This window comes from Crocodylus siamensis, chromosome 4 (assembly GCF_052110815.1).
Source record: "Crocodylus siamensis isolate JL-2025a chromosome 4, ASM5211081v1, whole genome shotgun sequence".
Taxonomy (NCBI): Eukaryota; Metazoa; Chordata; order Crocodylia; family Crocodylidae; genus Crocodylus; species Crocodylus siamensis.
The window spans coordinates 108,543-131,352 of record NC_143398.1 but is presented as its reverse complement, the minus strand read 5'-3'; the positions used below and the strand labels follow the sequence as shown (position 1 = coordinate 131,352).

The following is a 22,810-nucleotide window of genomic DNA, read 5'->3' as shown; positions in this document are numbered from 1 at the left end:
TGCAGTGATTCTCCCACGCTCAGCAGCTTGCACCCAGTGTGGATGCTAATAGCCCGTATATAACAGAACCACAACGTCTTCTTTTTTTTTAAGGAAAAATTTTTCGTGTCCCAAGTCAAATCAGCCAAATAAATTTCAAATCCCTTTGAATTGTTCAAGAACCATATGTGGCCCCGCTACTGGCAAGCATCCTCCGCCCCAGCCTGAAGCTTCAGATGCCCACTGAAGTATGCTATGTGCAGGTCCAAGCCTGGAGGCTGGGGGCTCGGATGCCCCTGAGTGTCGCTAGTTCTCAGCCAGACGCCTGCGGGAGCAAGCTGGGGAGGAGTCCCCCATTTCCACAGGATCGGCGTGTAGCTGAGATCTCCTCCGGGAAGGGAGTGGGAGGCTGTCTATGCATTCCCTCGGTCAGGGCACTACCCCCTGCCGCGCGGTGGTTTTTCCCTGCCAGCAGGTGAGGTGCTGGTGCGGCCAGCTGTCTCCTGGGGCTGGCAGCTTTCCAGAGGCAGGTGGGGTTAAGAAATCAAAGGCTTCTCCCAAACTCTGCCTGTACCCCAGCGCCTCCCCCCACGGCGCCCGCACGAGGTCCTTCTCTCTCAGGGTGCTGCAGCCCTGGAGCAGGGGGCAGAGGCTCTGGCCCCCGCCCCTTTCCCGGCCTCCATCCTCGCGGTTGGCATCCGCGCCCTGGCCAGGGGGCTTCAAGGCCAGTGTCGCACAGAGACCCACAGGGCTGTCACGGTCTCCCTACGGGGGCGGGGCTGGCAGTGTGGGGGGTCTCCCTACAGGGGCGGGGCTGTCACGGTCTCCCTACGGGGGGGGCTGGCAGTGGGGGGGGGTCTCCCTACGGGGGAGGGGCTGGCAGTGTGGGGGGTCTCCCTACGGGGGAGGGGCTGGTGTGGGGGGGGGTCTCCCTACGGGGGCGGGGCTGTCACGGTCTCCCTACGGGGGGGGGCTGGCAGTGGGGGGGGTCTCCCTACAGGGGCGGGGCTGTCACGGTCTCCCTACGGGGGCGGGGCTGGCAGTGTGGGGGGGTCTCCCTACAGGGGCGGGGCTGTCACGGTCTCCCTACGGGGGCGGGGCTGGCAGTGTGGGGGGGTCTCCCTACAGGGGCGGGGCTGTCACGGTCTCCCTACGGGGGGGGGGCTGGCAGTGGGGGGGGTCTCCCTACGGGGGAGGGGCTGGTGTGGGGGGGTCTCCCTACAGGGGCGGGGCTGTCACGGTCTCCCTACGGGGGAGGGGCTGGCAGTGGGGGGGGTCTCCCTACAGGGGCGGGGCTGTCACGGTCTCCCTACGGGGGGGCTGGTGTGGGGGGGTCTCCCTACAGGGGCGGGGCTGTCACGGTCTCCCTACGGGGGGAGGCTAGCAGTGGGGGGGGTCTCCCTACAGGGGCGGGGCTGGCAGTGGGGGGGGGGTCTCCCTACGGGGGAGGGGCTGGTGTGGGGGGGTCTCCCTACAGGGGCGGGGCTGTCACGGTCTCCCTACGGGGGGGGGCTGGCAGTGGGGGGGTCTCCCTACGGGGGAGGGGCTGGTGTGGTGGGGTCTCCCTACAGGGGCGGGGCTGTCACGGTCTCCCTACGGGGGGGCTGGTGTGGGGGGGTCTCCCTACAGGGGCGGGGCTGTCACGGTCTCCCTACGGGGGCGGGGCTGGCAGTGGGGGGGGTCTCCCTACGGGGGCGGGGCTGTCACGGTCTCCCTACGGGGGGGGCTGGCAGTGGGGGGGGTCTCCCTACGGGGGCGGGGCTGGTGTGGGGGGGTCTCCCTACAGGGGCGGGGCTGTCACGGTCTCCCTACGGGGGCGGGGCTGGCAGTGGGGGGGGTCTCCCTACAGGGGCGGGGCTGTCACGGTCTCCCTACGGGGGCGGGGCTGGCGGCGGGGCGGGGCGGGGCGGCCACGCGGAAGTGCGGGGCGGGGCGGGGGAAGCGGCCGTCGGGCAGGTGAGTGCCGCTCTGCTGTCCGCCCCCTGCCCGCGCCCGCGCTGCTGCTCCGCTTTCGGCCCCTGCCGCGCCTGCTTTCCGCTCGGCCGGCCCTCCGGCTCCGCTGCGGGGGCCCCGCGGAGGTGGGCCGGGAGCCTCCCGAGACGCGCCGGCGGGGCTGGATTCGGTTGTGTCAGTGGTTTTGCTTCTCTTCGGGGTGGGGGGGGCTGCCTGGGAGCGAGGCGGCCCGACCCCGGCTCCCGGTGGGGTGCCGCCGCCGCGCGGGGCTTCGCAAGCCCCGGGGCCCTCGGCCGCCGCGGGGGCCCCGTTGCGTGCGGCCGGCGGTAGCCCAAGTCGTGCGGCTGGCGGCGGAGGCGGGATGCTCACTGAGCCTCGCCTTGGGCAGGGTACCGCCGGCCGCGCCCGTGGCTTCCCCCGCCAGCTGGGAACCCGGGGTGGGCAATGAGTCGCAGGCGCGTCCCCTTCGGGAAACCCGGGCCGCGCTGGGCGCTGAGGGGAAGGGGCTTCTGGCGCACCCCCTTCCGGGAGCCCGGCGGCTCAGCCCTGGGCCGCCGGCACGAAACGGTAGTGGCCTCGCGGGCAGCAAAGCGGCGGTGGGTGGCGGGGAGCCCTCCCGCACTGCCCGGGTCTGCCCGTTGGCAGTGCCTGCAGTCCCTGCGTGGGGTGGGCGTATTGCAGGGGCCGACTGGCGTGCAGGCGTGATGGTGGCTGGTTTTGCCGCCAGCCTCGGTCGCAGGCGACGGCGAACTTCCAGCTTGGAGGCATCTCGGTGCCCGGGAGCAGCGCAGGGCTGCGTGGACTGAGGCCACGTCGCAAAGCCCAGGGCTGACCCGCGGAGGCGGCGGCAGTGCCGCCACGCGCCCAGGGCTCGCTCCGTGGCACTGCTCCTCCTGCAAGCCCGCGTTTCGGAGGGGCGGTGAACTGGGGAGGAGAAGGAAGGGGGCTTCCTCCCTGGACGCATTCGTCCTCCGTGACCAGAGGCTGGCGGGGGGACGGGCCCCCACAGTGCACGTGGCTCGTCATCTCGAAAGCGTGCCTTTCAGTTCCTTCAAGCGGTCAAAACCAGAAAAGAAGCTGGTGACGGGGAGCCGGAGCCCTGCGCCCAGGCCCGGTGGGAGGGACGGACGCAGTCTGCGGCCTCGGATCTGACCCGGGGCGGGTGCAAATGTTCTGACTTGACCCTTACGTGGCCCTGATTCTGCAAACTGTCATCAGGGGCTCAGCTCGTGTGAGCAGCTCCCTAGGAACAGCTCGGGGTTTACGGACGTTTGTGTAAGATGCAGAGAGCTGCCGACTTTTAGGGACCAATCCAGCAGACTGCAGCAGCCGGGTCCCCGCTGCTCGGGCCAGCAGGCCTTTGCTTCCCTCTGTGCTGAGGTGTCTGTGCTTTCAGGGACTGCACAGGGGTTGCCGGTGGCTGTTCTCGCCAGCGCTTACATTCCCAAGGTCTGAAGTCGGCTGTAGCGCGAGCAAATCAGGCTTTTCTCTCTGTGTAGGCAGTGAGTCACCGCTGTATCTAGGCACTGACGCACGGTAAACCGAGAGCCTTTGGGCCCGCTGGGGCTGGACGTGGGTTCCCCTCTTCCCGCCTCGTCTCTGGTGCTGCGTGGCCCTTGCCCTGCATGCCCCAGGTCTCTGGCGGCCGCCGTCGCGACAGAAACAAATGCCTGGAGCAAAGCGCGCGGCTGGCGGCTCTGTTCAGCTGCCTTTTCCCAAAATCGTGGAGCCCCGGCCGGAAGTTCGTTTCTATTTCTGATGGTTTGAGGAAGTATCTGTCTCTCTCTTGTGTTTTGCAGAACCGAGTTTCAATTTCGTCTTTGTCACGCTGAGCCCTCAGTCGGACGCGTCCGGGCTCCCGATGCACCGCGGCTGCCCTCCTCCCGCTCGTCGTTCAGAGGTCGGCGAGCTCCCGTCTGGTAAGAGCCTGTCGGGCTGTTGTGCCCGAGGCGCCTGCCCGCGGGAAGCGCCGTCCTGCGTCTCGGGGTGTTGATCTTGGTCCCGTGCTGCGGGCTGGGCGAGGGACTGAAATGACAGGATGACGAACGCTTAATGCTATTCAGGTCTAGGAGCGATAAACTCTGGGAGTAGAGTCTCTGGCTCCTTGCAAGATCGTTATTCGTGTTTAATTAACGGTGGGGGAGGGGTTGCAATAACAACCTGTTATCGCTCCACGCGGGTGCCAGCTGCGGTCGGCTTCATATCAAGATTTAGGGAGCAATAAAACTCCAGAGTCTAGACTTGGTGCTTGCTGCTTCCTTCCCTTCCCTCTGCTTTGCGAGAGAAGGTAGCAGGACGAAGTTACCTGGAATAGCTGCTTGGAAGCTTTGTCTGGGAGCCTGAAAATTGTGTGTGACGTGTCCGGTCTCTCAGCACTTGAGGTTCATTCAACCCGAGGAGAGGTTGCAGCAAGCTCCCACTTTTCCCTTTGTTTGCTCTGGGTGTTTTCTGGCACCGATGGTTGCTTGGCTTTGTGTTTTCCGTGCTGGAAAGATGAGAGTAAAGATCCAAAGGCAAGGAAAGGGGAACTTTCTTAAAGAAGGGAACTTAGAAAAGCTTTAGGTTGCACGGCTGCAAAGGGAGCCAGGAAATGAGTCGCCTGCAAGGGGCTGCTGGGCGTGCTGCTGCTGTCGACGTGGTGGTAGTGCGTCCCACCCGAGGGTGCTGTGCGCCCATGCTGCAGGCGTGCCTGGAGGCGGCCGTGCAAAATGGATGGGGCTCTGGAGGATTTTCTCAGCTTGTTTCCCATTCCTGTGGTTCCCGCCCGTCTGTCTGCCCTTCCTTGCCGGCTGCTGCTTTGGCTAGAGGCACGTGGGCGAGGACCCACGACGCTCCCCTTGCAGCTGCCTCCGGACTCTGTCGCCGAAGTGATGGGTGAAAGGTGGTGGGGAAACTGGAAAGGCACCGATCAGCCGAGCCCGAGGGGCGGAGTGGACATATTGGCTGGGTTACAGCTGATGGTGGAAACGGGTCCAAGAGGATCTCCTCCAGGGTGGCCTGCGTGGGCTCCTAATCCCACGCGTGGCACTGATCTACGGCGAGCAGAAACGCGCGCTAGCAGGCGTGCTGCAGGGTCCGGGAGGCAGCACCGGCCTCGGCTCCTGCTTTGCCCAGCGTCTGTTGCTTCTGAGGGTGGTGGGGCCGGGGTTGTTCTGCTTATCCGCTGGCAACCCCTGCCCCTTCCCGATGGCGTTGTGCCCCCGTGACAGAAGCTCTGCAGCCTCCTGGGCTGGTTTGCAAACGCTCTTTACCCCGGCCTGCCTGGAGGGACTTGGGGAGGCCACAAGGTCTTGCCTTGGGTCTAACGGGCAAAGAAGCTGCAGCCCAGGACCTCGAAGGGCTTGCTCTGAAGTGTATGGCAAATCCTGTTCCAGGTGCACAGTCCGTGCGCTCAGTGTCGTGGCTCTAGCCGTGGTCTGGGCCTGCGAGGTCATGGGGGGGGAACAGGAGTCCCGTGAGATGCCTCACTGGGCTGTACCAGCAGCTCTGGTCTTGCGGACGGATGGCGAAGGCCCGGTGGTGTAGCGTGTCTTCATCGTTCATCTCGGGTTCCTTCAAGGCCCTACCTGGCCTCGTCCCCCGCCTGCAACCTGCTTCCTCCATCCGTCATTCTTGTGTTCTCAGTCCTCATCTCCCCTCCCCGCCCCTTACCTGTGTCGCTGCATCCTCTTGTGTGGATCCAGGCAGCAGGGACCAAGTCTTGTTCGTTTGAGTCCTCTCCAAAGACCAAAGGTCAGATCCCATTCAGGGGATGTGGCTGGCAGGGATTTGGGGTGTATGCTTCGGTCCCGTGGCAGACCTGAGTCCATAGTGCTTCTGTGTGGGGCAAGGATCTGTAAAACCGAGTCCTTCTCCTGCCCCTTCTTCTGTGCTGAACCTGCCTGTCATTAGACATGGGAGGAGCTGCCTTTGGGTTTGCAAAGACCTCTCAGAGATGGGGCGGGGGGGAAAGCAGGACCTGAGGAGGATTCCCCAGGGCAGGAAGCAGGCAAGGAGGGACTGGGCAGGCAGAGGTGCCCGAGCCAAAGCGGTTTGAACCCCAGTGATTCGGGTGTACGGGGTAGGACAGCTCTGACCTGGGGCAGCGGGGGTCCTGCAAGCCCAGGCAGAGGGGCTTTGGCAGGTCTGTGGGGCCCAGGCCGGCTGGGTGCAAATCAGGACTGCAGTGCCACAGCAAATCTGCATGTGGGGGGAGCCCCCAGGCTGCCGCAGGTGTTACGTGCCTGTGCCAAGGCCAGACGCAGAGGCCGGGGGTTCCCGTGCAGTTGCTCTGAGGGATGTTTCTTGCACAGGGCACCTTGCAGATGGCCCAGCTCACTTCTACCACCGCAGTTTTGTTTTCTTACCCCTTTTCTCGTTTCCCCGGGTTCTGCAATGAGTCAGATTTCCAGGGAGAGCTGCCGGCCCGCGCTGCGCTTTCATTTCCTCCGGGGTTCGACCCGCCGGAGGAACACCCAGCCCACAAACCCAGGGCTAAGTGCTCCTTGTCAGCATCCTCATTGCTTCATCCCCTGCCTGTCCCAATCCCCGCGGCGTCATCCGCAGGGTTACGAGATCTGGGGGTGATGAAACCAGCAGAGACGGAAGCTGCCGGGGAAGGCTGGAAACATCGGGGAGGGAGCAGGGCTCAAGGGTTGGAGAGGAGAGCCCTGGGGGAACACAGCACGGAGATATGGGTCCGGGTGTTTTTCTTTAGGTGGGGGGACTCTCATACAGTCGTAGACAATGAGTGTTGGAAGGGACTTCGGGACATCACATCTAGTCTGAAAGCAGGACCAGCCCCAACTCCATCATCCCAGCCAAAGTTTTGTATAGTCAGGTCTTCAAAACCTCCAAGGATGGGGACCTCACCCCCTCATTGGGTAACCGGTTCCAGTGCTTTATACTCTCCTAGTGAGACAGCTTTCCTTTGTATCTAACTTCAACTTCCCTTGCTGCAGCTTGAGCCCATTGCATCTTATTCTGCCGTCAGCCCCCACTGAGACCAGCTCAGCTGCATCCTCTTTGGGCCCACCCCACAGGGAGGTGCAGGCTGCTGTTCGATCCCCCCTCAGTCTTCTCTTCTGCAGACTAAATCAGCCCAGTTCCCTCACCAGTCCTGTGCCCCAGCCCCTGAGCCATTTGCGTTGCCCTCCACGGGACTCTCTCCAATTTGAGGAGCCCCAGGGCTTGGCTTGCAGCTGCCGACCCCTGGCCACCTCCTAGCCAAGAACTAGGTACACTCAGCATCCCGGGCCAGGCAGAGGCTGCAAGCGCCATCTAGTCCGAGCCCCCGCGCAGAAACAGGACGAGCTGGTTCTGACCCATCCCAGGCGGCTGCTGTTCTGCCCTCGGCTAATGAGAGGCTCCCCCGCTCCCCTGGGCAGCTGGTTCCCTGCCCCGCAGGCTGGCAGCGCGGAGACGTCTTCTCTGAGGTCTAGTCTCCATCTGCAGCGTGCCGTGGCGGGGGAGAACAGCTGCTCTCCTTTAAGGCAGCTTTTCAAGCAGGACTCTCAGCTCGTCGCTTGGCTCGAAGGAGGGTGCTTTTCACCCTCCTGAGCTGGTCTCTCCGCCCTTTGCAAAGCTCGAGGAGTCCTAGGCTTGGCAGCAAGGCGTGATCTACTCGCTGGCTGTGATAGCAGTCTCCCTGCCTTTGGGTTTGTGCCACCGCCCGAGTGTGGTGTGCTGCCAGGTTGGATGGCTGTGTGTTTGTCCAGCCTGTGCCCCCCACGCATGCGGGGCCGCCTGTTAGCATCCGAACGAGTCCCCTCTCTTCATGCGAGCCAAAAAATCTTCACCCTGAGCTTGGCTATGTCCATCCTTGGCTTCTAGCTGGGATCTCCCATGTCCCAGGTCCTTCTTTCTGGGAAGCCAACCCTCCCCCCCCCATGGGCAGGGTGGAGTCGGCGAGCAGAGTGCGCCCTGCTCACCAGTGAGTCAGTGCATGCAGCGATGGGCACCTGTGCTCAGACTTCCCCACTGCTGGTACGGGCAGGGAGGGAGCCGCTCTGCCTGGTGGGGAACTGGAAGGAGGAGGTTGCCTTTGGGCCAGGCAGTGGCCCGAGCGGTGCAGGTGGGAGACCGAGCTGGTTAAAGATGGAGCCGGGTGGGTTTCCGGAAGGAGGATCTGACCCGGTGCCAGCAACCGCCAAAAGGTCCCCGTGCTCCTGCCTCTCACCCGGCAGCATCCCGAGCTGCTTTATCGAGCACGGCTGACACGGAGCCCGCCACGGCGCCCGGCTGGGAGCCTCCTGCTAGGATGGAGTAAGTCCCGCCTGTTACTGGAAGTGTCGTGGGCTCTCTGCCACCCACACGCAGCCTCCTTACCTCCAGGCGCTTCCTGCAGGTGCCTTGCCTGGCTTTGCCTCGGTCAACATTTACCTTCCAGGTCAAGTCTTGTTCATCCCAGCAAGGCTCTTCTCCACCCCTGTGCATTTTCGCAGCTCCGTGCAAACAGTCCCTGGCTCCCAGCCAGAGCTGAAAGCTGCCCTCAGGCTTTGCTGTTTGCCCCGGCTTGGGGTTTTCTACCTGCTGCAATGTGAAGCCAGGCTGTGAGCACGTCCACAGGGCAGCTGGATCCTCTCTCCTGCTGGCTGAGCAGTGTCGGTCATCTGCCCCCTCCTCGAAGCCAGCAGATGTGGCTGGTCTTTGTGCCTTCTCCTGGCTACCGCGGTCTTCAGCACCCAACGCCCTTTGCAATGGGGGCACGGCTGCTGCAGGGGAGTTGTGGAGGAGGGTCAGGCGTTGGGGGGGGCAGTGGTGGCTGCTGCCAGCAGAAGTGCGCGGACCGGGCCGTAGCACGGGAGGCTCATCCGTGCGGTGAAGTGATGGGGGGTAAGCCAGGGCGTGAAGCGGAAGCCAGAGGAGCTGCCCCATGTGCCGCTCTTCATCCGCGTGTGGGGTAAGCTAACTTGTGAAAGGCTCCCGTGGGTGTGGGGGGAGGAAGGGGCAGTCCAGCTTTCCCAGACCACCTGGATAGGCAGTGCCCAGTAGGTCCGGGGGCCGGATCCAGCCAGAGGTCCCAATCAGGATATGTGAGAGGAGGGGAAGGGGCATGGCCTGGCCCCAGTCCAGCCATGGCGGAGGTGGGCATGATCTAGCCGCAGTCCTGCTGTGAGGGGAGAGGAAGGGAAGGGAGTACAGCCCGGCTCCATCCTGGCATGTGGGGTTTGGGTTTGGAAATGTGACGGGGTGGAGGGTGGCCATGCTAACTGCCACCAACCCCCCGCTGCCAAATTTCTGTATCTGTAGGGAAGGCCATGGGCCAGCTCTGATGGCTCCACAGGCTGCATTTGGCCCATGGGCTGGAGGTTGAGCACCCTTGGTCTAACATATTACTAAAGCTACATAGTCAGTCTTAACACAACACTAGACATCGTACTCAACCTTCCCACAAGGAAAGCAGGGGCACCACGGTAATGTCCTGCTGCTGCCAGGGGTGTTAATGTCCACTGGAGAGATCCCAGGCACCAGCCATGCCCCTGCTGCAGAGGGAGATAAAACCCCCAATCCTACCAGTCTGACCAGGGGGTAAAATTCCTTCCTGACCCCAATTATGGTGCCGGTCTGAGTGCAGGGGCAAGACCGTCTGGCCAGGACCCTCCTGGGTTGAGTCCCAACAGGGGCACTGGCCAGTCGCCATCCTCAGCCCGGGCTGCAGCTAACACCCAGTGCCTCTGAGGGAGGTTACAAGAAAAACCCTGATGTGTATAACAACAGGAAGGGACAAAATTATTTCCCAGCCCCATGTGGCAACCAGCAAGCCTGGAAGCCTGGGAAATCCCCGTAGCACAACGTGGGCATCGCTATACCTAGATCATCCCTGCCCAATTCCCGTCCAGCTCTCCTTGAACACCTCCAGTGATGGAGACCCCAACACCTCCCTGGGCCAAACCGAGGTCTTGTGCTCTTGGTGGGCTCTGCTGGGAGCTCAGGGCTGGAGCTGATGTTATGGGTTGGGGCTGGGGTGTCTGTAGTGGTGCCCAGGGCTGGAACAGCAAGGAGGCTGCATGTCAGGATGGGTGTTGGGGGGGCGTGTCTCGGAGCAGGCTGCAGAGAGGGCAGGCCTGCATGCTCACATCCCTTCCAGTGCGGTCGGTTGCATGTGATGTGTGGCCCCGACTGATGTCCAAGAAGTGGCTGGCCCACTTCAAACACTGCACACGAACAGGGCAGCCACCGTTCCTGCCCTGCATGCCAGGGGCAGCACTGCCCTCCCTTGGGGTGCAGGATGTCGCAGGGTGACCCCACCAGCAAAGCCGGCATGCCCCATGCTGCTGACTCCCATGCAGTTTGCTAGGTCGCTGAGCAATGGCCAGGTGGCCCGGGACTAGCCAGGGGAGGAAAGAAAGGAGCAGAAAAAGGGGAAAGAGAGAAGAGCCCCAGCCCCACAAGAGCTCCAGCATGGGGTAGACGGGGACCTGCAAGCGCAGCATCCCTCGCAACATGTGCCCTGCGCCTGCCACGGCTTGCTGCGTGTTCCCCATCACAGAGCTGGGGACAGCGTGTACTGAGACCCGCCCCCAGCTGTCTGTGGGCCTCAGCAGGGAGACATTTCCTTTTTGTGCAATGTGTCATTTCCCTTCCTGCGGCCAGCTGCAGGCTTGAAACCTCCCCCGGCCAGCACAGGACTTCCAGGGTAGACTGCTCAGCGGGCTCAGTGGGGGCACCCCAAAATCCCACACGCTTGTCCCCCTTTGTCCATCCCAAAAGGGGCACGAAATGGTTGATCCACATGGGCTGATTCATTGTTATTCTTCACGCACAGTAGTTAACCAGCTGGTAACAGCTAGCGCTGGGTCTTGCTAGGTGAGGTGGGAGACGCTGCCCCCCTGGAGGCATCTCTGCAGGCAGAAAAGGCAGGTTCATTAGGGGAGCAGCCTGGCTGGGCTAATTAACAGTCCTGATCCTTTAAAGGGCTCAACATGAGTGCCAGTAGGTGTGCAAACACCTACGTGTGATTCACAAGATACACCCAGAGGTTTCTACCCGGGATCCAGACGTCCTGCCCTGCAGTGTCCTGTCTGAATTCTTTGCCACAGAAGAGCTGCTCTGGTCTTGATCTGCAGTCAAAAAAAATGAATGACAGCTCAGAGCTGGCACTTCCCAACAGCGGCTTTGGAGTTAAAAAGCTTGAGAACCGTGGCTGAGTGAGGTGGTAGATGGACGTAGTGCTGATGCCGTTGACTGTACCAACATCTCCAGGTTTCAGTGAACACACACGTGCACACGTGTGCAAAGGCACCTTTGGGCTCGTACAGCTCTCTCTGTCCTCTGCGTGTCTTGGGCAGGGTTTGGCCACCCTCCAGGATGAGTGGAGTGGGGTGCAGTCTCCTGCTCCAGCTGTTCTTAGCACCTCTGGGGGCCCCAGCAGAAGTCAGACCCGTGTCAGGTCCCTCTGGTGTAGAGGGGGATGCTGGTGCCACCTTGGTTGGCAGAGGGGCTGAGGGCTGTGGCAGGCTCCAGGTTCAAAGAGACTGGGGAGGGGGTTGACCCCTGTCATTCGGGGCAGAGACGGTTGCTCTGCCCCTGCTTTCACTATGCCATTTTATGGGACCTCCCCTGTGCCCCACACAACGCCGTCCTCTCACACTCTGTAGCGGTCCCCTCCACACCCATGGGGCCCGAAGCTGGTTTGATTTTAGAGGGGCCCAGTCTAGTCGATGGCACCATCCTCTGCAGACACCTGGGCTCCTCTGGACTCTCTCTGCAGCCCTCACCTGGCCCCATCGAGGGGCTGCCCAGGCCCTTGCCCCAGGCAGGGATATGCTAGCGCAGTATTTAGGCCACGGTCGGGGTGGGGGGGAAGCTGAATCAGGGGGAAGGAGTGGAGCCCATCAGTGCTCTAACCACTGGACCCTCCTTCCTCTTGGATGTCCATCTGACTTGCTCCCTAGCAGAGCACAGCCTGGGCTCCGCACCCCGCTCTGGCCTCTTTGCCTCCAGAGGTAGCATTGGCTCCCCTTGGCATGAGGTCCCTTCATGACCCCAGGAGCAGGCACGTCACAGCGCCTGCAGGGCAGAGGCCCAACGGTAATGTCAGAGCCAGCCTTGCCGTGCTGAGCCTGCCCCGCTATCCATCTTGAAGGCTTGCGGGAAGGAGACGTGCAGCTGGCTCAAGTGAGGCTGCCTGTTGCACACCTCTCCCCTTTATCTAGTGGCTCTTTGGAGGCATCACCTGTTCACACAGCTCTCCTGATTTGGCTTCTGTTCCCCTGCCAGCACCAGCCCCTCTCTGGTACGGGCTGATGAGCAAACCACTCCTTCCCATGGGTAGGAAGAGCAAACACATGCTGTCATCCTGACATAAAGGCCCTGCCACATGTTACACATATTACACCGTTAACTGGAGAGTCGCATGATAAATTTGGGCTGGCCACACATGCAAAATTATTACCATGCTGTACAAATGTCGGTCCAGCTTTAAAAAAAAAATGAAAAAGCAATCCTAGAGAAGCAGGGCTGCAAGGGAGCTTCAGTCCGGCTCAAGGCAGGATCAGCCCTGTCTAAACAGCCGACCAGCTACAAAGTCAGTGCTTGAAACTGTATAATAACTTCATAGCTGGTTTCTATCCAGCTTTACTTTGAGCATGTGGTGGGTCCCAAAGAGCCATAACTTTTTAAGCAGCGGGGACAAAAAGCAGGTCTCTTTTCCCAGGAGGCGTAGGCTGGGCCTGGGTGACCTCTATTTCTAGTGCCTGGGTCTGGCTGGCTGTGATGGGAGAGTGGTGCTGGTCAGGGCAGAGGTTCTGGGCTGTCAGAGCTCGGTCTTTCCAAAAATCCCCTCCCTGAACTGTGCAATTGAAGTGTGTATTTGCAAACCTGTCAAAAACCCCCTCTTGCTGGGAGGGGTCAAGTGCTGCCAAATGTGGGGAAAGCACATGGCAAACTTCTGCTTTCAACACGGCCCCTGCAAGAAGGCTCCTTTGCCCGCCTGGCACGGAGCCCTGAGACCTCCTTTTGGAGCAAAGGGACCATCTGGCCTTGGCTGAGGCTGTCAAGACATTTCCTCCCCAGCAGCCCTGAGGTCTTGGCTTCCACGTTTCTGCCCAAGGCCCTGCTCCTCGTATATCTTGGAGTAAACTGGTTTCCCGTGGGCACCTCTTGGTGGTGGGGGATTGGAGGGGCATGGGTTTGCGGTGATATCCAGCACCAGCTGCAGTTAGTGCCTGGAAGGTTCCTGGCATCGGCACCCCCACGCTGTCAGGTCAGGAGCAGTAAAGGGGTTTGGGAGTGGCGGGGACTGTTGTGGGAGCTGATCTCTGCTCTCGCCTTGCAGACAGATTTCCCTTTCCCAGTGCATGCAGCAGAGGCTGTGATGTTGGCAAACCCGTTCAAGCCTCCTAGGAGAGGGGCAGCATCCCCGCCAAATCCTTTCCGATCCAGCTAGTATCTGCTCTGTCATGGGGCTGCACTGGGGTTGGATTCGCTGTGTGTGGAGCCTCTGCCAGCCCTGCCCCTGTGCTGTGTGCTCCTGTCTGTGCGGGGTTGGACTACCACTAAATAGGACAGGATCTCCTAGTATTAAGCTTGCACAGACCCACGCAGCCTCGATGTCTGTGGGATCGTCAGGACAACCCATGATCCTGCCCACAAAGCCCCGTGGGCCGCTGTCCTGTTCCTCATTCACCACCTGGCACTGCGTTTCATGGGCCCTTGGCCTGGCCCCTCCATCCCCCGCCTTTTGCCTCTCCCCCGCGTTCCCCTTTTTGCTTGCTGCTGACCGTCAGGAGCTCACAGCCGACGGGCAGGGATGGGTTCCTGTTTTGGCTGCGTAACAGCCAAGGTTTGCCAGAGATCCTGGAGCTTGGACTAGTGTCTCTCGCCCATCTTTTGCTGTAAGCCGCTCTGGCATGAAGCTGCTGCTGTGGTGTCTGTCTCCTCAAACCCCACCGCTTGCTCAGTGCCAGCCCTGGCTGGTTTCCCCGATGCCTGCTTGTCAGGGAGTATCCCCAGGCTGACCGTGCATGGTGCTTTTGGGCATTAGCAGTGCGGTCACTGGCCGTCGCCAAATGCACTTGCTGGCACAGCAAACCCACCTATCCCCATCTCCTCCAGTCACCACCTTCATCCATATCCCATGGCTCCCTCACTTCACTGGGATGTCAGCCCTGAGACCCGCTACATCTGAGCTGGTGTCCATCACCTCGCGCAGCTGCCAAATCCTACTGCAGACCCAGCATCCAAAACCCCCTTGGATTGTGCTTCAAAATTAAGCCTTCCCAGGACTCTGGGGCATGTCTACACATGCATTTATGCTGGTTTAAATTTACTGCGCAGTAAGTGGCAATAGGTCAGCGTCTACACATGCACTTTAATGCTGTGTGTGGACTGACTTGGAACTAAATAACACTGATCCCAAGTCAGTCTGCACACAGTGTTACTGCGCTACACGTGCATTACTGTGTATTAAGTAATCTGGCATAAATTTGATACCGGCATGATGCAGGCATCAAATTTATGCTCAAGTGGGTATGACTCACCATATTTACTGCACAGTGCAGGTGTGCATGTGCCCATACTGCTCAGTAATTTTGGTTACGGCGCAGTAGATGCACCCTGAGAGCTGCGGGAAGATCTGTCTGGACAGGCCCTGCAGAAATCCTCTCCCTGTGCCCCTCTTTCCCCAGCTGGGAGAGGTGTTTTCATTGCCTGCCCCTGAGGCTGGCTCCTGGCTGCCTTCGATCCCGAGAACCATGCTTCTTTTAACCGCTGGTTTCTCTGTGTAACTGAGCAACTTCCTTTAGCCTCTGCACCCCTGCCCTGCCCTGCCCTGCCCCGCACTTCGCACACCAGCCTGTTGCAATCCCTTGGGCTGTGACGTGAAACCCCGCTCTCCATCACGTGCTGGAGACGGAGGAAGATCTGAGTGCGGCAGCAGCTGGCATGGCCTCGACCTCTGCTCCTGGCACGGCGGGGTGGGGGCTGTGGTTGAACCTGGTTGCTTCTCTGGGGGTGCTAACAGGCCGGGGAACCTTGGGTTCGGGGTTGCAACCCCATTTGTGTCCCTTACCCCTGCTGGCTGCTCGGTCTGGTGGGCTGAATTGACTTTTGCACCATTTGAGCTGGGACAGCCGGCCTCTCCCTTCTGGGCCTCCGTGCATTACAAGTAGAGTGGAAATATCCCCCAGCTCACCCACTGTGGTCTGAGCACCTTCCCCTGCGCTTTGCTGGCTCCCAGAGCTGCCAGGGGCTGGCAGGCCAGTCACTGGTTGCTCCAGGACCCTGGCCCCCACAAGTCCCCTCCGGCCCGGGAGCGTGACTGATGGGCTTCCCAGCCTGCTTGGACCCCTCCTACAAGCTGCCCAGCCCTGTGCTGCTCTGCCTGCCAGCCTCCTCTCAGGCCTTCCTGGAAACCCTCCGGGTTTGAAACACTTTGGAGGTCTGCAGGGGCCCCTGCCATGTCTTCCTTCTTGGTTTCTCCCCGGGGAGACCAGATCCTGCTCCCAGCACATCCGCTGCCACCTTGCTTTCTTTTTATTAGCTTTATTCATTAACCCATCAAACGTATCAAAGAAAAAAAGTACTAATTAAAGGCACATCCAATTCTCCAAAATATACATAAACCCAGATATTGTTCTTCCGTCCGCAGTGCTCCCCTAAGCCAAGCCAATGTCCATGGGAGTCTTGTCTTCTTTTCTCCTCCTCCTTTCAGTCCCCGGCCCTTCCTTTCTGTTTTGGCCGAGGACAGGCTTTTGTGGCGCTTCGTCTCGAGATGCACCCGGCTGAATAAGTCTCTTTCTCCCCACAACGCTGAATAATACACGGCTCAGTATCTCCTACTCACCTCTGCTTTTAGATTTCAGGTGTATTCCAGATTGGTCCTTACCGGCTAGAACTTGCACTTTCCTTCAATATTTAAAAAAATAAAATAAAAAGGTCTCTCAAGCATTCTGGTTTGGGGTAGGAGGCGATTCTTTTTCAGCAGATTCCAGGGTTTTCCACCAAATTTCCCAATGAGCATCCTTTTGCCTTCTCTCCCCTGTCGAACACGGACTTGATAGGACAACTGTGTTGTGGTTTAAACTTCCCAAACTTTTTGAACCCATTGGGGATTTTAAGGGGGTCACTTCTCTTCCAGGCTGCAACGGCTGTAATTCTTGCGGCCGCTGGATGAGTGCCTCCCCTTTTCTGTTGACCTGCGTTTGGGTTCGGGGATTGTTTCCGTGAGGAGGGGAAGTGGGCAGTGGGGCGAGATGTGGAGGGGTCAGCGCCTCCCTCTGAATCCTCAGTGAGATGCAAACCCCCTGGGCCAGGCGGGATAAATGGATCAATGCTGAGCTTTTTGCACTGACCTCTGGGCTCAGAGCTGCTGGGATCCTGCCCGAGTCCTGGTTTCAGGCCTTTGCTCCCAAATGTGAGGGCTGAGATGCTCCCCCGTTCACGGGACTCCAGGACCTGGGGCTTTCCAGAGAACAGCACTGGGGCCAGCGCATAGTAAAAGAAACGGTATGAGAGGGACGGGGCCTTTGGGGCTCGACCCAGAAGTACACGATGCAGCTGCCTATCGACCGGGCGCCTTTAAGCATCGCTGTCTTGGTGATCACCTGGGGAATCGAGTCTCCAGAGCGTGAGGCGTGAGCAATGAGAGCCTGACCTAGAAAGCTGGGCTCTGTAGCAGCTACCGGTGGCCTGGGTCGAGCGCCGGCCGGTCGCTGGGGCTGCTCCGACGCAAAAGCTCTTGGAGGTGCCGGCTGTGCTGAGCCTGAGACATGTCACCCCCCAGGGGAGGCCTGCCTAGGCCCCCGGCTCTGCTCTCGGTGAGGAAATCCCCGTGGTGGGTTCAGGACGGTGATCTGCCGGTTGAGTTCAGGCTGCTTTTCAGAGCAAAGCCGGGGTGGGGGCGGGCAGCGTCGCGGAGTGGAACTGCTCGTGGGTCGCTAGAAGCAAGCGGCACATAAACAAGTGCTTTAATAAGGACAAGTGCAAAGTCCTGCGCTTAGGAGGGAGCAGTCCCGTGCACCGGTGCATGCTGGGACCAACGGGCTGGGCAGCAGCTCTGCAGAAAAGGCCCCGGGGGTGACAGGGGACAAGGAGCTGAACAGGAGACAGCAGCGCGCCCTTGGTGCAAGACGGCTACCGGCCTCCTGGGCTGCACTGGTAGGAACAGTGCTGGCAGATCGAGGGCAGTGATCCTTCCCCTCTTATTCAGCACTGGGGAGGCCACATCTGGAGTCCTGTGTCCAGCTGTGGGCTCCCACGGCAGACAGGATGGGGACACGTTGGAGAGAGTCCAGAGGAGGGCAACGAAAATAGTTGGGGGCTGAGGGACAGGAGTGGTGAGGAGAGGCCGAGGGAACTGGGCTGATTCAGTATGGAGAAGAGAAGACCGAGGGGGATTGAAGAGCCGCCTTCACCTCCCTGCCGGGGGGCTGCACCGAGGATGGAGCTGGGCTGGTCTCAGTGGGGGCAGATGACAGGGCAAGGAGCAATGGGCTCGAGTTGCAGCAAGGGAAGGTGAGGTTTGATATTAGGAAAAAAATTCTCCCGGGGTGGATAATAAAACACTGGACCAGGGCAGGATGTGCAGCTGGATGAGCCATGCTTGTGGATAGAGGGAAGGGAAACTTGGAGTCAGAGGAGTTCAGAGGGCAAAGGGAGGAGCTGCAGGGGAGAGCAAGGAGGGGAAGGGTTGTGCGTGGGACGTCATCTGGGGGAATTCCAGGTGTCCGGGGATGGAAACTTCCTGCCAGAAGAGCAGTAGGGCAGGGAATGCTGCCCTGGGCGTAGCGATCTTTTGGTTCAATAAACACAAGCATATGCGAATGAGAAGGACGAAACAGTGAACGTCAGTTGTGGAGCAGTGGGCCACCTCAGCAGACTCTTTGTCTCCCCAAACCCACTCCTCACCAGCTGCTCTCTTACTGAGGGACTACCTCCCAGTAGGGAGAATCTCTAAATGATAACTGCTGTCACTACTCCTTCCTGTGCTGTCTCAGGCAGAGGCTGGGCCTGCAGCTAGGCAGGGGCTGGACTGGCCCTTGGGGGCTATGGAAAGACACACTGGGTGCCCCTATCCGTGAGGGCTCTTCCTGCCGGGGTTCGGGGGCTTCTCCATGCTCCCACCCCCAGGCTGGCTGGACACCTGGCTGCTTCCTAGGGCGGCCATCTCCTGCTTCCTGGGACTCTGTAGCTGGGTCACTGGCCAAGTCCCTGCCTCTCTAGCATGTGTGCGGAGGAAAAGGGCTTTGTGCCCCGACTCCCCCGTGCCCTGCCAGCGCGAGGGGCTCGCTGCCACCTTTCACCCTCTCCCCTCCATCTCCCTGTGCAGGCTGGAGGCTGTGAGTCGCCATGAACCCGCACCCCCGACGCGTCCGCCTGAAGCCCTGGCTGGTCGCCCAGGTGAACAGCAACCGGTACCCGGGGCTGCAGTGGGTGAACACCGAACGCAAGCTGTTCTGCATCCCCTGGCGCCACGCCACGCGGCACGTCCCCACGCAGGAGGACGAGAACACCATCTTCAAGGTGAGGCCGGGGGCAAGGCGGCGGGGTCTGAGCAGGGTCCTCTGCCAGCATTTTGCCTCCCTGAAGCTGAGGGTGTGCCGTTCAAAGAGGCCTTGGCAGCACCCTGTGCTAGACAACTCACAGGGCAGACCCGGACTCCTGGGTCCCCATGGTGCTCCCCGCTTGCATTCGGGGTTGCTTTGTCTCTGATCCTACCTGGGTCTGGACAGATCTGTCTGATTCTGGCAAGTGTTGACCCCCCACAACTTTCACTGTAGTCGACTGGCATTGCAGGGGCCTTACAGGCCGCTCACTTGCATGCCCATGGATTGTGCCTCAGTTTCCTCCCCCATCCCTGGGCACAGCCAGGCCAGGCCTGCAGCAGGGGTGGGTATTTCTGGTGATGGTGGGAGCCCCCAGTGCTGGGCACATTAATGTCACTGCAGAGAGCACGTCCCAGCCCTTCTGACCTGGCTCCCTGGGTGCTGGGAGCAGGGGGCTGGTGTCTGCTGGCCAGGGAAGAGTTCTCCTATGCAGAGCCCCTTCCTCATGGGTTTCCCCGCAGGCCAGAACTGGGGGGCACGCTCTGGATGGTGGTTTCCAGGGGTCTCCTAGCCCAGGGGCTGGGCTGGGCTAGCATGGCATGGCATGATCCCACGCATGTGACAGCCCAGTGCACACCCCACCCCCCCCCCAGGCTTGGGCCAAGGAGACGGGCAAGTACACCGAAGGGGTGGATGAGCCGGACCCGGCCAAGTGGAAGGCCAACCTGCGCTGCGCCCTCAACAAGAGCCGGGAGTTCAACCTGATCTATGATGGCACTAAGGACACCCCCATGCAGCCCTACAAGATCTACGAGGTGTGCGAGCTGCAGCAGCCCAATGGAGGTACCGCGCCGGGGGCCAGAGCAGGCGGCGATGGGGGGGTGGCGGAAAGATCTCTCCTTGGGGCTCCCGGGGGCACTGGGAAGAGGTGGCTGGGAAGGGCACGGGTTCGCAGAGGTCCTACAAAAATGGCTGCGGCGGTTGTCTTCTGTCACCTACACTGCCTGTCCTCTCCGTAGAGAGAGGGGAGATCCAGAGACCCAGCCCTGTCCTCAGAGGTCCCCACCTTACAGCGGCTGAGGGTGGGATGGGGGTGGGCTGTGGGGCAGGGGTGGCACGGGGCCATCGGGGTCTCTGAGCTTGTGATCGCAGCTGCCTCAGAGCCCCATGCAGGCCTGTCCCCCATCCCTGGCAACTGGCTGATGGCGTTTCTCCTTTGCAGACTCCTTAGCGGGGGATGAGTACAACGAGGAAGAGGAGGTGAGGAGACATGTGCCCCAGGCCTGTGTATTGGCGCGGAGGGGGGGACCTGTCCTCCACGGGACAGGACTGGGCCTGAGGGACTGCGGGGATCCCCGCCGGCTGGAGGGGCACCGGGGCACAAGCCATCACAGCAGGGGGGCACTGGTGTGGGAACCAAGCGGCGCTGGGGCAGGTGCCACGTTAGGGTTCGTTGGGCTGACACGTGCACGGAGCAGACGGGCCCCTGCCCATGGCGCGATGCCCTGAGGGAGCAGCCGGTCTCTCCCTCAGGGCATCGCGCCCCCATTCTCAGATGCCCAGGCTCAGGCCACGGGCCCCCATTCTCAGATGCAGGCTGCTCAGACAGGCGCCCGGCAGCCTGACCGCAGGCCCCTCAGGCAGGGGTGGGTCTCCATGGCTGCGATTTGGGAGATCACCCCCCCCACCCATGGCCCTCAGTCGTGGTCTCAGCTCTATTGATTTCCCTTGCAGCTGCAGAAGATGACGACGCTGACGATAGCGGGTGAGTCCCAGGACAGGTGGAGTCGCAGGGAGCCCGGGCACGGCTGGGATGGGGACCCTTGGACACGGCTGCCCAGTGACCGCCACCTCAGACCAGCCCCATAGGCTCTGTGCCAGGAGCTGGTGGAGGGGCAGGCTGGGAGAGAGCTGGGCGTGGGAGCGGCCCCCTGCCCCGCTGCACTAGGGGGATGAGAGCAGCTATTGCCATAGGGAAAGGGCCATGGCAGCCTCCAGCCACGAGCCCCTGGCCATGCAGGCCGCTCTGTCCCCGGGCAGGGGTTGGGGTAGGAGCCGGGGCTGGAGGGTGGCTCTGACCCTGTGTCCTTGGCTGCGCAGACCCCAGCCAGGTCCCAGAGCCGCTGGCCCCGTACTCGTGGCCGAAGCAGGAAGTCCAGTTCCCCGACGCCCACAGCAACTGCGTCTTCCCCCCACTGGGGGCCCTGGAGGTCTCGGACCCTGCCGGCCCCCCCGCCGGCCCCTTCATCCCGGAGCTGCCCCCGCCCGAGCCCGCCGGCGCCATCCCGTGCCCAGGGAGCCTGGAGAACTTGCCCCCCGGGAACGAGCCGCTGCAGCCCATGGAACAGTTCATCCCCGACCTGCTCATCAGCCCGCACATGCTGCCATGTAAGGACGCCCCGCCCCTCCTTTTGCGCTGTGCTACTGCCCCGCAGGGGTCTCCTGCCTGCCGCTGGGCTCAGCCCACGAGCCCCCCGAGTGCCCGGCTGCCCCTGCACAGCGCCTAGCACCGGAGGCCCAGATCCTTGCGTGCAGTGGGTGGGTGTGGGGAGCACCGGTCTAAGCGGGGTCTGACGGGCTCCTCTTACCCCCCTGTCCTTGCAGTGACGGACCTGGAGATCAAGTTCCAGTACCGGGGCCGGCCGGTGTGGTCCCTGACCATCAGCAACCCGCACGGCTGCCGCCTCTTCTACAGCAACCTGGAGCCCACGCAGGAGCAGGTGGAGCTGTTCGGGCCGGTGACGCTGGAGCAGGTGCGTTTCCCCAACACCGACCACATCCCCAACGAGAAGCAGCGCTTCTACACCCACCAGCTGCTGGACGTCCTGGACCGGGGCCTCATCCTGGAGCTGCAGGGCCAGGACATCTACGCCATCCGGCTCTGCCAGTGCAAGGTCTTCTGGACGGGGCCTTGCGCCGCCGAGGGCACTGGCCCCAACCCCATCGAGCGCGAGAAGAAGACCAAGCTCTTCAGCCTGGAGAACTTCCTCAACGGTGAGCGGGACCTGCCCTCCACTCCCACCCTTCTCCCTGTGGCACCTGGCTGCTCTCGGGTCAGGTGGGTGGGCTCACCCCGCTGGCACTGGCTCCCTGCCCCTCACATCCGTGTCTCCGGGCCCCCCCAGGCCTCATCCTCTTCCAGAAGGGGCAGACGCCCACACCGCCCCCCTTCGAAATCTTCTTCTGCTTCGGCGAGGAGTGGCCCGACCAGAAGCCCAAGGAGAAGAAGCTCATCACTGTCCAGGTGAGGGGTGGGAGGTGCAGGCGGGCTCCCACCCCAGTGCTGAGGCTGGGCCGAGTGGTCCTACCCTCCAGACCTCCACTGCCCACTGAGCTCCCGCTGGCCGCACCATCGCCTCCCCAGCTGGCTTTACACTGTAGCTCGAAGCCGCACACGGAGAGGACCCCCATCCTCCCTGGGGAGCTGCATCTGCCTGCCCCAGCCTAGGCCCATGGGGTACTAGCACCAGCCCCGGCCCTGGGAACGGGGGTGTCGTGAGAGCTGGGGTCACATCCAGGGCTCTCCAGCCACGAGGCCATGCTGCCTCAGCCCTGCAGCCTCCCACCAGGAGCAGAGGACTGGCTGGGGGAGCCTAGGCTCCGGGGGGCATCCCCCAACACTGAGGCCAGCAGAGCAGCTCGTGCCTCCTCTCTGTCCTCCCCGCCCAGGTGGTGCCCGTGGCCGCGCGGCTCCTGCTGGAGATGTTTTCCGGGGAGCTGTCTTGGTCGGCAGACAGCATCCGCCTGCAGATCTCGCACCCGGACCTCAAGGACAAGATGGTGGAGCAGTTCAAGGAGCTGCACCAGATCTGGCAGAATCAGCAGGGCCTGCAGGGGCCCCCAGCAGCCCACGCCGGGCCCAGCCTGGAGCCGGGCGCGGGCGTGTGGCCCATGCAGCAGTGATTGGGCGGGCACAGCCCAGGAGTGTCTTGCTGGGTGAGCCCGACACGGCACGAGACGCTGCTTTGCTGGGCATGGGGCTGGCCAGCTCCAGCCTGCGAAGGGGGCAGCGGCTGGGGGTGCCAGGACTGGGTCCTGCCCCGTCTCCAAGCCCTGGGGAGCAGTCGGAGGTTGCATGGCCCCAGGTGCCGAGCTTCGCAGTGGCGATTTTCCAAGGTAGGGGCTGGGCCAGAGCCCAAGGGAGCCACAGCCCATCCTCAGTCCGAGGTTCCTGCCCGGTGCGGCACGGAGCAGGAGAGATGGGCGCAGTTTACCTCGAAAACAGTGCACCCGGCTGCAGCTCAGCCCTGGTTCTCGGCTGGCTGGGCAGGCGCACGTGCCTGCGGCACCGGGCCAGGCTCCTGCTGGCAGGGAGGGGGACAGACTTTGGGGATGTGTGGGGCTCTCTGGCAGCTTCTTGGCAGACAAGGGGCCAGTCACATCCCCCGAAGGGCAGGCTGCCCCTGCTGGGC

At 61.8% G+C, this 22,810-nt stretch overlaps 1 protein-coding gene across 2 annotated transcripts; it reads left to right on the top strand.

Moving 5' to 3' along the window:
* The first annotated feature begins 1,903 nt into the window (after nucleotides 1-1,903).
* On the top strand, nucleotides 1,904-22,435 carry IRF5 (interferon regulatory factor 5). Of its 2 annotated transcripts, none has more exons than XM_090041274.1 (10): nucleotides 1,904-1,935; nucleotides 3,732-3,851; nucleotides 18,182-18,375; nucleotides 19,052-19,241; nucleotides 19,621-19,658; nucleotides 20,133-20,163; nucleotides 20,499-20,786; nucleotides 21,003-21,392; nucleotides 21,524-21,642; nucleotides 22,068-22,435. In XM_090041274.1, exons 3-10 carry the CDS (start codon nucleotides 18,202-18,204, stop codon nucleotides 22,299-22,301), a joined length of 1,464 nt encoding a protein of 487 aa, XP_089897400.1. In that variant the 5' UTR covers nucleotides 1,904-1,935; nucleotides 3,732-3,851; nucleotides 18,182-18,201; the 3' UTR covers nucleotides 22,302-22,435. The 2 variants fall into 2 exon arrangements, with proteins under 2 accessions (XP_089897400.1, XP_089897401.1); XM_090041275.1 differs by lacking the exon at nucleotides 1,904-1,935 and adding an exon at nucleotides 1,946-2,106.
* The last annotated feature ends 375 nt before the right edge of the window (nucleotides 22,436-22,810 follow it).